Consider the following 17442-nt stretch of genomic DNA (forward strand, 5'->3'; position numbering starts at 1 on the left):
AATCCCGCAAATAACGCCCCCATTTTTCTTCCGTCTCCGCGGCAGTTTTATTGAAGCAATCAACCGGCGGAGCAAAGTACGCCCTCTTTTGGAATGAGGCTCGCCGCTCATTTCAAACAAAAATCAGTCTAGCTTGGAGCGATGCTAAAAGACGCTCAGGGAATTTATGAGTGGTGCTTTCATCTCTTATTCCTGGGCTCGAACTATATGCTGCAGGTGTAGCTCTCCATGCTGCAGCACTCGTAAAACATAATAATGTCTCCCTATTTAGAGTTATCTAGTGGAAATTGAAGATAATCTTATTGCATTTTCCTAACACTTAAAAATTAGGATGGCTACATAGGAAAAGTGCTTTGTACCTATAATTTGGGAGCATCTGGTATGACTCCCATCTTATTTTGCAAAGTTCCTGTTTATGGTATAGGAAATTAAACTAACATCCTTACAGCTGCCAAGGATGAATATTTCTGGTTATATTGTATCTGGTTATATTGGGTCTGCCAACAGACCCCTTAGAAACGGGGAGAGGTCGACTGTAGACAGTCTAAAGTTAAATTTTTTGGCATTTGGGGAAGAATCCACAGAATCAGGCATTAGTCATTAACAGGAGGGACATTTTGGTATATGATTTTATGAACTACATTTAGACCAGATCAGTGGTGATGTAATTGTAAATTGTCTAATCCCAGTATTTCAAATCTGGAGCTATAAGATATTTTGTTGCAAGCGGAAGAGTGAAGGACTCTTCTTGTGAAATATTTCCGGACTCTCTTGATTGTATTAATGTCTGATATGCAATGCAGGTTCCAGAGATGTGAGCTGTATTCCAGAATTGGTCTAACAAATGTTTTGTAAACTCTGGTTAGCAGTGTAATATTGCCAGAGAAGAAGCTATATAAGATTAGATTAATGACTCTTAGTGCCTTTTGGGTAATTTTGTTACAGTGGGTTCAAACAGTTAGGTCATTGGATATGAGTATTCCAAGGTTTTTGACAGAGTGAGGGTCATCTACAAGGTCGTTTCCTTCAAGTTTGTATTTTATATGCTGATCTTTTTTGCACATGTGTAAGACAGAGCATTTGTTGGTTGAGATTTGGAGTTTATTTATTTATTTAATTTATTTATTAGATTTGTATGCTACCCTTCTCCGAGGACTCGGGGCGGCTAACAGCATATAATATAACAATACAGTACAACGGCAAATTTCATTAAATTTAAAATTACAATCTAAAAATCCAATATTTAAAAACAATCATACCAGTTCAATCATACCACATATATTTCATTTCACTGGCCAGGGGGCTGAGACCTAATTGCCCCAAGCCTGGCGACAGGTGAGTTTTAAGACTCTTACGGAGTTGCTAGTTGTTTGACCATTCTGCTACATGATCAAATTTAATCAATGATTAAATTAATTGAAATGAATTCAATGTTTACTGGAGACACTTATTAAGCCATTTAGATCTCCCTCTCTCCCCCCTCCCTCCACCTGTCCCTCCCTCTCTCTCTGTATATGTGTGTTTATTCTACTTTGTTGACCCAGCCAAGTCAAACTTTCTTGGTTTAAATGAGGATTACCTGCAAAAAATGTAAACAATATTTAAACAGGAGGACTTCATAGTTTTTCCTCTTCTGGAGAACAGAAAGGGAGGAGCAAAAGACAGTAACCCAAGCTGGCTGGCTTTCTTACATAAGGCAGAAAACAAAAGGATAAGTATAATGCTGTTTTGTCCACCTCTCAAAATACCTTTAAAAGCTTTTGGGTGCCTTAACCACAGCATAATTAGCTTAGAACATAGAAAGCAACCATGACAGACAAAAAATTCGTAGAAGAAATAGAGAAAGCGCTGGAAAAATCCAGAGACCTTAAACTCCACGAACTTCTCTTTTCCTACCAGGGAATTCCCTACCCGAATACAGTGTGCAGTGCAGAGACGTTCCAAGCCCTGGTGAATTTTGAAAGCAGAAAAGATGATGCGGTGTTGGTGTCCTACCCCAGATGTGGTGAATAGAACTCTTGTGTTGTTTTGTTGACAAATGAGATCATAAGCAACTATTAAAACCCCCACCTTTTTAATATTGGGTACCTGAAGGTATTACATAATATTTATCATTACCGTTGGGATGTTTATACAGAAATAGCACCATTATTTATCCTTTTTCCAACAAATCTTTTTCTACCAGAATTGGTTTTACAATTATTAGCTAATGTTAAATGCTGTATTATGTAGTTAAACTACTGTATATACCGTATACAGTATACGAAGGAGAAAACAGAATGGTAAATAAAATGTTAAGTAAATGATTGGAATATGTCAATTAGCTTTTCTTTTGTTTATTTGAAGAGGTTTTTAAATCTTAAAAGTATTTTTATAATAATGAAAAATTGCCACGTGCAATTAACTTTTGCCCTGATGATTTCAATGCAAATGTATGCTTTAATTATTTAAAATGCTTTATATTATTTTAAGATAATTTTCTTGATGGTTCAAGTATCATCTTAAGTCATTTAAAAAAAAAATTGGCTTAATGTACTGTGTGAATGTGGTTTATTCAACCAATTATGGGGACAGCTATGTCTAAACCTCATTCATGCTTGATTCAAAGATCTCCACTAAATCATGATTTTATAATTAGGCTTAAAACCTATTTGTATTCATTGTCTTGCCTCTTGTGTTTTTCAACTATTATTATCTGAAGTTTTTTTTAAAAAAAATCTTAACTTTATTATTTTTAAAAGAAACAACTCAATACAGTGAACATATCCCATACGCCTTCCTCCTTCTATTTTAACCACAATCACAACCCTTGGGATGAATTGGACTGAGAGAGAATGACTGGCCCAAAGTCATACAGCTCGTTTTCATGTCTAAGGTGGGACTAGAAGTCAGTCTTCTAGTTTCTGTCCTGGTGTCTTATCTGCTATACCAAACTGGCTATATCTATCGCCTCATTTGTAATCTGCTATGCTGTCTATGATGGTGAACAAACTCCCCAACTTGGTCTTGAAACAAAAATGGAAATCCCAACTTGAAGTAAAAATTCTTTTCCAATTTTAGGCATAAAAAAGGATATTTATTTAATTACATGTGAGGTAATATATAAAAACATAGAAGAATGCTTTTGTATGATGAAGCAGCTATATAGCTTATAATTTAGCTATCTGGTGAAGACACGGCTTTAAAATACTATACAACAAAAATTCCGTACAAATGGTACACTAATTGAAATCAATTGATAGTTACAGTATTGGGTTTTTAGTTTGTAATTTTTAATTGATAAGATTTGTTGCTGTATTGTTTACATTGTATCCTGTGAGCTGCCCCAAGTCTTTGGGGAAGGGCGGCATACAAATCTAGTAAATGATGATGATGATGATGATGATGATGATCAACACTACGCAGTCTGCATTGGTTGCCAATCAGTTTCCGGTCACAATTCAAAGTGTTGGTAATGATCTATAAAGCCCTTCATGGCATCGGACCAGAATATCTCCGGGACTGCCTTCTGCCGCACGAATCCCAGCGACCAGTTAGGTCCCACAGAGTTGGCCTTCTCCCGGTCCCATCGACTAAACAATGTCGTTTGGCGGGACCCAGAGGAAGAGCCTTCTCTGTGGCGGCCCCGACCCTCTGGAACCAACTCCCCCCAGAGATCAGAATTGCCCCCACCCTCCTCGCCTTTCGTAAGCTTCTTAAAACCCACCTTTGTCATCAGGCATGGGGGAATTGAGATATTCCCTCCCCCCTAGGCCTATACAATTTATGCAAGGTATGTTTGTGTGTATGTTCGGGTTTTTAAATAAGGGTCTTTTAATTATTTTAAATATTAGATTTGTTATATGTTGTTTCATTATTGTTGTTAGCCGCCCCAAGTCTACAGAGAGGGGCGGCATGCAAATCTAATAAGTAAGTAAATAAGTAAATAAGTAAATAAGTAAGTAAGTAAGTAAGTAAGTAAGTAAGTAAGTAAGTAAGTAAATAAGTAAACAAACAAACAAACAAACAAACAAACAAACAAACAAATAATGATGATGAGACGGGAGGCATACAAATCTAATAAATTATTATTATTATTATTGTTATCATCATCGTTATTATTATTATTATTATTAATAATAATAATAGTTTCCATCTCACCATATCTAGCTGCAAATTATTTTGCATTAAGTTGAGGTAATGAAGCCTTGCTGTTTTCAACAAGAATAACACCTTCCTTAGATTTTATTATGATTTTTCCTGTTGTTTTTTTTCTTCCCCCAGGAGCGAATTGGTTGATTCTCATTGTGAATGATCTGATTGCCACAACATTGAAAAAGAAGCAGGAGAACACAGAATTGCCATTTATTGAGTGTGGAGATCCAGAAAAGTTTCAGGTTAATTAGTAACAAAACTTGGCTTCCCCAAATGGGATATTTCAGCTGCACCTGTGTGTTAGTTATTGTTGCAATGAAATAAGGCAATAGAGAAAGTTATCTTGCCTGGAATGTGCCTCTAGTCTTCCAGCAATGTTCTCTAGTCACCAAACGCTCAGGAATGGGTTGTGATTTTAGTGCTTGTCTGGAATGTAAAAACAGAGTGATATGAAATGTTTGGCATTTCTCAATATTGTTCTGTTTGGTGTCATACATGTGCTGATGGGATTTACAGAATCAAAATTATTCTAACTGCCTTTTGATATAGATGATAAATTACTTTTATATGTCAGTAGAGACGATCTGTACATGCACAAGTGGCCCATTTGATATGTTTTTCCCCCCTTTCCTTGTTTTTGTTTGTAAAGAGAATGAAACAATTTCCTTCTCCAAGGATTGTGGCGACCCATCTCCATTACAACTATCTGCCCCAATCTATTTTCAAAAATAAAGCCAAGGTAGGCATGGTGTTTCACTGGTAACATTTACTTCTGCAGTTTTTTAGATAAGCAACTCATAGGAATTTTGTGGGCCTACTGTAATGTTTATGAGAATGATATAATGCGTGAAATTAGGCAGCTATGTACTGTACCCTGCAGCAGGGGTAAAACCCTCCCAGTTTGCTCGTGCCTGGGGGTCGTCAGAGAACCAGTCGCGAAGGCAGCGTGAGGCTCCACCCACCTGCCCAGATGCTGCCATTTGGTTTTTTTTACTCTCTGCACATGCACAGAATGCTTTGCCCATGGGCAGAGGATAAAATAACCCAAATGGCAGTGTCTGGGGGGTGGGTGGGTGGAGCCTCACAACCAGCTCTCCAACGACCAACAGGTATGAGCGAACCAGGAGCATTTCACCCCTGCCCTGCAGATTACTAACAAATGGTTAGTATGACAAAGCATTGAGAAAACTGTAGTCCAGAGCATTTGGAGGGAAAGCATCTGATGTAGCCTAGCACAGTGTTTCCCAACCTTGGCAACTTGAAGATATTTGGACTTCAACTCCCAGAATTCCCCAGCCAGCGAATGGTGGCTGGGGAATTCTGGGAGTTGAAGTCCAAATATCTTCAAGTTGCCATGGTTGGGAAACACTGGCCTAGCAGATATTTTATAACGCTAGGTACTAGACAGTAGTGGGTTGTTACTGGTACGGTAGAGGATGGCGCACCATTAGCGATCGGTGCGCTTCATGCACAGCTTCAGGTCTCTTGCAGGCGCATGTGTGCATCCCATCGTGTTTTTGCTTCTGCGCATGTGCAAGAAGTAAAATCTTGCGAGGAGACATGTGTGCGTGTGTTCGTGAGATTTTGGCAATATTTTGCTTCTGAGTGAGACCCAAAGCTGTGTGCGGTAGCTGTAGTAATGGGAATCCGCCCCTGCTACTAGACTATAGATATACACTGCTCAAAAAAATAAAGGGAACACTTAAACAACACAATATAACTCCGAGTAAATCAAACTTCTGTGAAATCAAACTGTCCACTTAGGAAGCCGCACTGATTGACAGTCAACATTACATGCTGTTGTGCAAATGGAATAGTTGTGCAAATGAAATATTCAATGAGAATATTTCATTCATTCGGATCTAGGATGCGTTATTTGAGTGTTCCCTTTGTTTTTTTGAGCAGTATATATTAGGAACATAAGATACAAAGTGTCTAGTAACCCCACTCAAACTTCATTAACTAGGAAAGAAGTTCCCTTGACCACAGCAGATAGGGCAGTTGTGTGAAAGATGGCATTGTATGCTACCCAAATCTGAAATTCTTTAATTGGATTTTGGCAGTCTAGGTCTGGTAGCCTTTCTAAAGATATGACAAGAGGATTTGGAGTATGAGTACTGCTTTCTGAAGGATCCCATTAAAAGTAATTTCAACCTCTAGTTTCCTTTTAAGTGGAGTTTAGGTAGTGCTAATCATTAGCATCAATAGGGATTTTTGCCCAGTAGTACAGTGTTTTCATTCATGTCCCAGGAAATTTAAAATGTCTGTTCTTTTTTCTTACCTTAGATATTGGTGGTGTTTCGAAATCCTAAAGACACAGCAACATCGCTTTACCATTTTCATAATAATGCACCCACCATTCCCAGTTATAATTCGTGGGAGGAATTTTTCCCAGAATTCATGAATGGAAAAGGTACTTTTAATTTCTCAGATTGGCTCAAATATAATGACTTGGGGAACAGAATGCTAGGCTAATCTGGTCAATGTCAGCACCGGGGTAAAAAACAAAAGAGAGAGAGAGAGATGTACCACTACTATGATTTCTAATAAGAGTGCTGTCAAACCTACTTTTCTATTAAGTCAGAAACCCTCTGGAAGAACATTTGGCATTAAGAGAAATGAAAATGAAATGGTCAGGGCTTCATTTTCTGTGGTGTACACAAACACATTTCTATGGCCTCTAAGCAAAAAGACCCCACAGATTTTTGGAATGGCACTAAAAACTTGCAAAGTTTATTTGCTGGACGTGACTTTGCGATAGACAGCATGGATCAGTGATGGCTAACCTTTTCTGAAGCGAGTGCCCAAAACGTGAGTGCGCACACATGTCTGGACCCCCAAATGCAATGCACGCATAGCCTCTGGGCATATGCCTCACCCCTGTGTATGCACACATGACCACCATATCCCCCACACTGCATTCATGCATGCAATGGAAACTGCAGTTTAATGTTTCCAAATGTAAAATAATGCACTTGGGGAAAAGGAATCCTCAATCTGAGTATTGTATTGGCCGTTCTGTGTTAGCAAAAACTTCAGAAGATAAGGATTTAGGGGTAGTGATTTCTGACAGTCTCAAAATGGGTGAACAGTGCAGTCAGGCGGTAGGGAAAGCAAGTAGGATGCTTGGTGGAAGGTCTTAAGCATAAAACGTATCAGGAAAGACTTAATGAACTCAATCTGTATAGTCTGGAGGACAGAAGGAAAAGGGGGGACATGATTGAAACATTTAAATATGTTAAAGGGTTAAATAAGGTCCAGGAGGGAAGTGTTTTTAATAGGAAAGTGAACACAAGAACAAGGGGGCACAATCTGAGGTTAGTTGGGAGAAAGATGAAAAGCAACATGAGAAAATATTATTTTACTGAAAGAGTAGTAGATCCCCGGAACAAAGTTCCAGCAGACAGGGTTGGTAAATCCACAGTAACTGAATTTAAACATGCCTGGGATAAACATATATCCATCCTAAGATAAAATACAGAAAATAGTATAAGGGCAGACTAGATGGATCATGAGGTCTTTTTCTGCTGTCAGTCTTCTATGTTTCTATGCCCATCTCCCACATGTGCCCCACCTCCTGCCTGCTGCATGCCTTCTGCATGCACCCTGTTCCCATGCATGCGCCCTGCCCCCGTGCATTCATGGCAGAGATCCAGGCGTGGGCTACTGCCCAGATGGGGAGGGGGAACACAGTGGAATAGCGAAAATGGAGCTCCACCCCAGAGCACCCAATTTGCACTGAAATATGTTGAAAGAAAATGCAGGGCATCCTGCATAAGCCACACCCCACAGTGTGGTAGTAAACATTTTGGTAGCCCTTCACTGCAGAGACCCGACGACCAGCTGCCCAGCGGGAGGCATGCACGTATGCGTGGTAGAGCTGAATTAGGGTGAAGAAAAAGCAATGCGTGCCAACTATGACACACGTACCATAGGTTTGCCATCATGGGCATAGGTAGTCTGGAATATGAGAACTAACTTTGTCTCTAGCCAAAGCTGAACTGAGAACTCTCACAAGTTCTTGCCACAAGAGCTGGCCCTATTTATTTGGAAATTCCCAGCAAGACCTTTGCAGTCTTTGTATCTTGAAACCTTATGTAATCAGAAACAGAAACTTGCTTCCAACCAGCGGAACAAACACCATTTACACATTGCTTGACAGGAGAAGAGATACTATTACCTTACAATGCCTATTGTCTTTAGGGTATTGCAGATCTTTTAGATATGAAGGTTGATATCTGGACACAAGAATAAGGAAATGAAAAGGAAATAGAATGTTTAATAAAAATGCTGTGCCTCAATACTATGTGTTATCTGGAGAAAGTATGAATGCAATAATATATAAAAAATAACTTGCTGTTATGCTTTGTGCAGATTTTTTTTTACAAATAAAGTCATTTTTAATATACTGCATTTATAATATAGTTGCCTGGGGATCCTATTTTGATCAGGCTATCGCTTGGAACAAGCATATAGATGATGAAAACGTTCTGATTCTGATATATGAGGAGTTAAAAGAGGTGGGTATATTCATAATCACGAGCAAAGCTTCTCCATGTACCTCAGAGGAAAGGAAGGGGTTCCAAACTCTTATTGGTTTTAGAAGATATGGTGGGATTAAAAGGCTGGAATTAAAGTCTTAGTATATTCTACGGGTTATTTTTTGTCCTGTTCTGAAAGCTGAGAGGCAATCTGGAACACCTAAAGAATAAGTGGTTGTGGGGAAAAAGAGTGAATAGAAAAAATGACCTCTCACCAGTGAATAATATCCCAAACTCCTGGAGTTATAGGGCAATGACCTAGGCCAGTGATGGTGAGCCTTTTTTGGTTTGCGTACCAAAAGTGTGTGTGTTAGAATGTGTGCATGTGCCCACACCAATTCCTTCTCCCCCACCCATCCTGGCGCATCCGCACAGGCCTCACTGACGCCTGGGCCAGTGAAAAAATGGCCAAACGGGCAAACCGGAAATTCGGAAAAATAGACTTCTGGTTTGCCTGTTGTGCTGTTTTTTGCACTACAGGGCCTTTAGGGAAGCTTTCTGAAGCCTCTAGGGTGTGAAAGACAGCACAACGGGGAAACTGGAAATCTATTTTCCAAACTTCCGGTTTGCCTGTTGGCTAGTTTTTTGCCCTCTGTGGCTTCAGGTAAGCTTCCTGCAGCCTCCAGAGGGCAAAATAGCTTTCCCTAAGGCCTAAAATCAGCTGGCTAGCACATGTATGTATGCTGGAGATGATATAGGACAAACCTCACATATCCTACAATATGGCTCCACGTGCCACCTGTGGCAAGCATGCCATAGGTTCACCATCATAGATATAGGCCTTCTTTTATGATTTGGCATCTGAAGAGCTTTTAATGTTCTTTTTATTATTAATAGTTTTATTTACAAGAATATATACAATAAACACAACAACAATACAAATAGCAATACAATATTGGACAAATAAAATAAAATAAAATATGGAAAAAAAGACAAACATTGAACAATATACAATAATGAACAAATAATAAAAATCGGGTGGGTGAACGGCAGATCTGTATCAGAAATTTGTGCTCTAAATATTCTCTATAGCCCATTACCTTATAACTAAAAATTACATTTAATATTCTAATGACATTCAAAATACATTTTAAACTCATTTTCTGGGCCATTTTGGCTTTATCTGGTTGAAAGCAACCAGATAAATTTTGTATTACAAAATTTGTATTACAAAATTTTGTATTACAAAATTTGAAAAGTTATTATGAGAAACCGGAAGAACAAACTCCATTGGAGGAAGTTGATATCCCATTTTCTTGAAAACGTGCCACTTGTTTATGATAATTTCCCCTATCTTAATGATGTAAATGGCTTAAGTATTGTGTGTTCGTGCGAGAAGAGATTTAAATATTATCTGAACTGATGTTTTACTTTTTCTCCTTTTCCACCATTTACCTATTATGGGTTATAGTCTGTATTGGGGTGTCACACTTATGTTGTCACATTGTTGTCACATGATGTATTGTGACTTCCCCCCCTTTGCTAAAATGGGGGTCATCAGCGCGTGATGCATCTGGCCCACGGGCCGTGAATTTAACACCCCTGGTCTGTATGGTTTCATAGGTATATTGTTTGCAACTTCACTACAAGCCCAAGTCAACAGATCTAACAAAGGGTTTTGAATCTGAAGCTACTCACGTTTACCCTAAGAAATACAGCTTTTCATAACATTAACATAAATAGTGCATATCAAAGATACAGTTTATACAACTTACCTAGAATATTAATCATATCACAATATTGCTTTCAGGACCTGGTTTCCGGAGTAAAACAAATAGCTAATTTCTTTGGTTTCCCTGCTACTACTGAGCAAATTCAGTCTATTGCAGACAGAACTACCTTCCAAGCAGTGCGCGATAAGTCGCAGGAAACACATGGTTTGGCTGGTCCACTGCTCTTCCGGAAAGGTTGGTTTTTAAAAAAAGAAGAAAACAAGGAAACAGGGAAATAGTATTTTTCTAATATTCCCTTCTATCAGGTTTCCATTAGTAAGTGATGAGCATTCACGACATCTTTGCTTATGAATGTCCTATAATTGTATGCAGCAAATATACTTTGTAGGGTTTACAACTACAGGTAATCCAGGGGTGGATTGCTACCGGTTCACCCCAGCTCCGCCCACCCACCTGGATGTCATCATGGACGATTTGCACACACATCTCTGAACCGGTAGCAAAGGAAGTGAAACCCATTACTTAGGTAGTCCTCAACTTATGACCACAATTGAGCCCAAATTTTCTGTTTTTAAGTGAATTTTGCCCCATTTTATCACCTTTCTTGCCACAATGACTCACTGTCATTGCTAAGGAAATCTGGTTCCCCCATTGACTTTGCTTGTCAGAAGTTTGCAAGATGACCTTGGGTTATTTTGCAACCATCCTAAGTATGAACCAGTTGCTAAGTACCTGATTTTTAAACGTGTGATTATGGGGATTGTTCTGCCGGGCTCTCTGGTAGAAGCCTCCTGAAAATTCACGGGTACAAATTTCAGACACACACACACGTTTGAAAATTCAAAACAATGTCCTTTATCACAAAATTCAAAAGAAACAAAGCACCCTTTTTGTATTTATTTATTTATTTATTTATTTATTACTTACTTACTTACTTACTTACTTACTTACTTACTTACTTACTTACTTACTTACTTACTTACTTAGATTTGTATGCCGCCCCTCTCCGAAGACTCATATTGCCAAGAGCACTCTTCCCCAAAACAACCTTGTAGGCTGTAGAAGTCCCTTAATCAGTCCTTAAGTACTTAGCTAGTAGCTGTGAAGAAACGTCACAGCCCTCCTTCTTCCCATGAAGTGAAACACACACACACTTTGCTTTGGTGTCAAAGACGTGAAAAATCCACAAACAAAGTTCAGAAACAGCAAGGCACAATTCTGAAGAACTGCGAACAGATAATCTTCCACAACGGCCAAACTAGCATGCTGCTATTTATAGCAGCAGCTCTAATTACTGGAGCCCCACCCAAACACAGGTGGCCTCTCTTATCTCCTGTAATATTTCCTCAATTGGTCTCTTCGATGCATAAGTCTGCGCCTGCGTGGGTCTAACACTTTGTCATCCAAATTGACCGAAGATAATGGTGATTGGCTTCCTGGGCTGTGTGCCAAGCCCCCGTCTTCCAAGTCACCCCCACCTTCTCCTTCGTCCAAGGAAACTGCACTCCCTGACTCTGCCGGCAACAAAACAGGCCTAGGACATGTTGACGTTTCCCCTGCCTCCACCTCCACATTCCCTAGGGCAGGAGCTGGGCCAGAGCCAACCACAACAGGGATGATGCAAAGGTTGAAACTGAAAACATCTCAAAGGTTTCTTTTTTTCAGTGCCATTGTAACTTTGAATGGTCACTAAATGAACTGTTGTATCGAGGACTACCTGTGAAAGGTTGATGCAGACCTATCCATAATTTTCTGGCGCCTCCTCATCAAGTGGGTGATTTTAGAACGTCAAGAGTTATATTTAAATTTCTGAAATTGGCACATGGAAAGGAAAACTAGTATCTGATTTTGTTTGCGGTAAATAGAAAAGGAGCAATGGTCAAGGGGAACCCACATTTTTGTTGAGTTCTCCTTCCATCTGAATTGGAAGTAAACTGGTTATTCTGTATTTTTAAAAGGGTGAATTTAAGGTTAAGAGGTTAATATTTTTAAAACAAGGAGTGTTAAAAGCAGGGTTTAACAGGTTCTGGAGAACTGGTAGTGGAAATTTTGAGTAGTTTGGAGAACCAGCAAATTATTATTATTATTATTATTATTATTATTATTATTATTATTATTATTATTAATTGGATTTGTATGCCACCCCACTCCATAGACTCGGGGGGGCTAACAATGGTAATAAAAAACAGCATGTAAATCCAATACTAAAACAATTAAAAAACTCATATTGTAAAACCAAACATACATACAAATAAACATACCATGCATAAATTGTAAAGGCCTAGGGGGAAAGAATATCTCACCTATGAAAGAATACCACCTATGGCTGGCCCCAGGGTGGGGAGGGAATGGGGATTTTGCAGTATCATCTCCCTACCCCATCCACCAAACCAAGCCCACAGAACCAATGGTTAAAAAATGGATTTCACCACTGTTTAATATTTGTATCCAAGTTCTAAGGATTACTGGACTTTCTGGACTTGATTTAAACTCAGGTTTCACTTGCTGTGCCTGCCTACAGACATAACAGAGTTTTGGCATATAAAGAGGATTTGGCTTCATTTTCACAACTGGCTCTGGTGTTTGTACATGACAGAAAATGCTGGAAGCAAGACAACAGATATAATAGATTTGGCTAAGAAGGAAGCATAGAAATTTGGTGGACAGGTTCATGTTTCTCTATCCTCAGTGCATTGTATCATTTTTGTGCCCAGTTATCAAATTACAAATATTTTGAATTGTTATTAGAACTGTCAAATAAATGATTCTGTTTTCTTTTAACCTCCCATTTTCTTTCTGTTGCAGGCATTGTAGGAGATTGGAAGAATGTTTTTAATAAGGCTCAAAACGAGCAAATGGATGCTAAATTTAAGGAATGTTTAGCTGGAACCAAGCTGGGAACCAAGCTGAAGTATGATGTCTACTGCAAAACTTGAACATGTATCTTGTGGAAAAAAAATATTATTTTTGTGGAAGTGTTATTGCTTGCATAAGAAAAGGATATAACCAGAATACACCTTTCACTATAGCTAATCTATAAAACTCTTTCATATCACATTTTTTACTATAGGATAAACCTGTATCAAGCTGTATAATATATAACCAGACTATTTCAAGACTAGTTTTTGAAGTTTCAGACTAGAACAAGAGAATAATTTTCCTAGATATATGCAAGTCTCTATTACAATATTTCTAAGAACAAGAGGAAAATGACATGATCCTAGGCTTACTGCAAATAAGAGTTTTGAAGTGCCATTAGCCAAAATGTATCCAGGGTGGGCTTCAAAAATTTCAGCAATGGGTTCTCTGTCCGGTTGCTGGTTGGGTGTGGCCATGGTGGGCATGGCCTAGTCAGCCATCTGCACCACAGCAGGTGGCATTTTTGTCTTCTCCAGACTCCGGAGGCTTTCCTTGACCTTCTTGGAGGGTGAAAACTGCCTCCTTTGGGAGGGAGGCCTATTTGCCCCCCCTCTCTGAGCCTCCAGGTGGGCCCTCCACTTACCTCGCATCCAAAATGGGCTGCATAGAGACTCCTGGGATGGGTGGAGGTGGGGTGAGAGGGGTGGGAGGAGCCAGCCAGAGTGGGATTTGTAAGTTCCCGGAACCGTCCATAATGTTAACTACAGGTTCTCCTGAACCTGTAGCAGCTCACTCCTGGGTGTATCTCATACTCCAATTGCTTCATTCTTCTGTTATTTTCCCAATACTTGCTCCTGAAGAATATGATAGGTGGAGAAGACCCACAAGAGAGTGAGATGGTTGCATCATTTTACTGCTGCTTTAGAACTTTTAAAAAAGTTTTACCTAGAGAGGAGGGAAAAGCACCTTGTCATGTTAACAGCCCTTCATTTACCTTGTAATACAATAATTCACAGATTAATATTGAATTCCATTTATTAAAATAATTCAATATTAAGATCAAGTTGGAAATAGAAAATGAATGTGTCTAGATTTTTACATGCTATACTATGAATCATGACTTATCATGATAGTACCTGGGATCACACATAGTTAAGCCAAAACCAAACCAACCATATTATATCTTAGCCTATTGTGTACCCACACATAAATCTTAGTAAATCAAATGTTCAAACTTATCTTTCATGTTTTCTGATGTGGAATGATCTGTTACCTTTGGTCATATAATAAATACTTTTGATGTATAAAAATGACAATTGAGTTACAATCCTGGGGATGCAATAATGCTTATAAGCTATTTCTCCTTACAGCAAAGTCATATTGTGGCGTTAGTCTGTTTGATAAAATGTGCTGGAAACATAAATATGAAATAATCAAACTGGTGAATTAATTTGAAATGTATTCACTATATCAAGATAATTCCCCCTCCCGCCAGCATTTTGAATAGAAAATCTGTGATTGTTATTAAAGCACATGCACTAATTATAATAAACTGTTTTTATTGTATATTTTGTACAGATAACATTTATGTTCAACTGCTAGAGTATTGCAAAGCACTCACTTTAGCTTAACAAATGATTCCCTATCCTTGTCCTACCGTATACTGGACTGGTCACTCTTCTGAAAACATAAGTCCCTTTAAGTCATCAGGCAAGAAGCAAATTCTCCTAGATCAGCACTGTTAAACTCATGGCCTGCGGGCTGGATCCGTTGTCCAGGCCATATCCACACCTGGTTTAGCAAAGGGAAAGAAGTCCTGATAGGTCACATGATGCTACCATGATGCTGCGAGTTTGACAGCTCTGTCCTAGATTGACAAACCAGTGTATGAGTTTGTGTAATGTCTTGCAACTGAAAAGCTTAAATGAATTGCAGGAAAGCAGTATAAGTGGATCATGGAAGTTGGGCTGTATAACTGATGAAAAAAAGAACAGAAAAAGGTACAGCAGTCCAAGGAGAAAATCAAGAATTAGCCACTTGGCATGCCAGCTGGTCATTCTATGACTTGCAGTCCAAACATATCTAAAATGTGTCAGGTTGGAGGAGGCTGATATTTTGCAACATTCAGCAAAAAAAAAAAAGGATAATTTTTATTAACAGGATCATGAATACAATCTTGTATGAAAATTGTATGACCCTTGTATGAAGATAACGCTATGTCAGCTTATTTTATCATTTATGGCTTTGCAGAGATGTCAAACTCAAGGCCTGCAGGCTGAATCCAGCCCATCGGATGCTTACATCTGGCTCATGGATCCAGCCTTGGAGATAGCAAAGGACCAGCCCTCGGTGCCTTTGGCAGTCAAAACGGGGTGTTCGGTGGGCTGCATCTTCCCCCACCCCATTTTCAGCCTGGATGGTCTCCTGCAGCACTCTGCCAACCAAAATGAGATTTGAGAGGGAGTGGCTGGCAAAGTGCTATAGGAAGCTGTCAAGACCAAAAATGGGACATGGGGGGGGGGATTGTGCATGCCCCCCCCTGCACCCCATTTTGGACAGCAAAGTGCTGCAGGAAGCATCTGTCCCATCTTTCCCCTCCACCGGCCTGCTGATCTAGCCCTCGAAGAAATGCAGTTTGACCTCCCTTCTTTATTGGAAACATCAGATTACAATATTTTAAAGTTTTGGCATTTTCCTGTCGAGGTGAATGACCAATCAAATTGCTAAGATAATATTTTTACTTTAATGAAGGATTGCTTGATTATGGTTCTTGAATATCCCAGAGAGTTAAAAAAGAATGGATCAGAATCCAGTTCAAACTCCAAGTCTTCAGAGAGGGGCAGCATTCAAATCAAATCAAATCAAATCAAATCAAATCAAATCAAATCAAATCAAATCAAATCAAATCAAATCAAATCAAATCAAATCAAATCAAATCAAATCAAATCAAATCAAATCAAATCAAATCAAATCAAATCAAATCAAATCAAATCAAATCAAATCAAATCAAATCAAATCAAATCAAATCAAATCAAATCAAATCAAATCAAATCAAATCAAATCAAATCAAATCAAATCAAATCAAATCAAATCAAATCAAATCAAATCAAATCAAATCAAATCAAATCAAATCAAATCAAATCAAATATAAATAAAATAATAATAATAAGTATTCATGGGAATGATCAGTAGCATGCAAGGGCTTCTTTTGTGGGAAAATACTCTTTTTCTGTTACCCTTTTCTCTTTCAGAGTGGAAATGAGGTGTATGTTAAACACCAAACTTTCTATTTCTGCAGGCTATAGATTCATCCCTACTTATACAAGCAGCAAGTTCACTAAATGAAAAGAAAAGGAGTCAATATTGTAGAATAAATCTCAGAAGCAAATCCTGTTGTGTCTAGTGTAGCATATTTCTGTTTAAGAACAAGATTGCAGTCTTAATATTTATGATTATTTTATTATTATTATTATTTATTCTATTTGTATGCCGCCCCTCTCCAGAGAAATATATAAATAGTATATAGAATGATGAAAGGGAGGCTGTGGTTCTTCCCATCTCCTTCCAAATGATAAATTGCGTATCTTCTCTGAAAGAGATATGGTTATATCTATGAGTTCAGCACATCAATAATCTAATACACAGCAAGAAAAAAAAGATGACAAAGCTAACAGAAAGAAATGGAATCAAAGTAAGATAAGGTGACATTTTCTCATTTACAAAATAGCTATGGTTCAAATAGAAGCCTTTCCCAATATTTAATGGGAAATATCATTAATGTTAGATTACAAAAGCTGGGCCATTAAAATACAAGATAGATGACAGCAAATAAATTCTGAAGAGAGCCTGGAAATTAGATCAGGAGCCAAATGGATTTATAATAAAGGCTAGTGGTAGATGTGAAATCCTGTTCTATTATATTACAATGGTAATTATCTGCAATTGTGTTTTTACTAATTATAGTGCTTTGCTGAGAACACTAGCGACTTGCAATGAATTTATGGTAGAAAGGACTCTATGATTTCAGTCCCAATTTAATTGTGGTGTAGCAATGGTGGTCTATTTTGCCCTTCAGAAATTAAATTATTTTGCAATTATTAAGAACTGCTAATAGTTTCAGGATCTGCATTTCAGAAAGGTAGAGAATAACTACACTTGAACATTATAACAGGTATTCAATTCTGTCATCCATGCACTTTCATGTAATGTTTAACTTACGTGGGCAATTTTCCAAG

At 38.4% G+C, this 17442-nt stretch overlaps 1 protein-coding gene across 2 annotated transcripts; it reads left to right on the forward strand.

Moving 5' to 3' along the window:
* The first annotated feature begins 28 nt into the window (after positions 1–28).
* On the forward strand, positions 29–14771 carry SULT6B1 (sulfotransferase family 6B member 1). 2 transcript variants are annotated; one of them, XM_070734103.1, is made up of 8 exons: positions 29–76; positions 1900–2005; positions 4264–4376; positions 4784–4873; positions 6421–6547; positions 8560–8654; positions 10426–10582; positions 13154–14771. In XM_070734103.1, exons 4-8 carry the CDS (start codon positions 4787–4789, stop codon positions 13282–13284), a joined length of 597 nt encoding a protein of 198 aa, XP_070590204.1. In that variant the 5' UTR covers positions 29–76; positions 1900–2005; positions 4264–4376; positions 4784–4786; the 3' UTR covers positions 13285–14771. The 2 variants fall into 2 exon arrangements, with proteins under 2 accessions (XP_070590204.1, XP_070590203.1); XM_070734102.1 differs by lacking the exon at positions 29–76 and having other exon boundaries at positions 1774–2005; positions 13154–13381.
* Positions 14772–17442: the final 2671 nt, after the last annotated feature.

Source organism: Erythrolamprus reginae, chromosome 1 (genome assembly GCF_031021105.1).
Source record: "Erythrolamprus reginae isolate rEryReg1 chromosome 1, rEryReg1.hap1, whole genome shotgun sequence".
Taxonomy (NCBI): Eukaryota; Metazoa; Chordata; class Lepidosauria; order Squamata; family Dipsadidae; genus Erythrolamprus; species Erythrolamprus reginae.

Excerpts from the sequence above, each read along its gene's own strand:
- SULT6B1 (XM_070734102.1), top strand. The coding sequence starts at position 1,810 with ATGACAGACAAAAAATTCGTAGAAGAAATAGAGAAAGCGCTGGAAAAA. Across the intron at positions 6,548-8,559 it reads AGAATTCATGAATGGAAAAG|TTGCCTGGGGATCCTATTTT; the intron begins GTACTTTTAATT and ends TTTATAATATAG. Across the intron at positions 10,583-13,153 it reads TCCACTGCTCTTCCGGAAAG|GCATTGTAGGAGATTGGAAG; the intron begins GTTGGTTTTTAA and ends TTTCTGTTGCAG.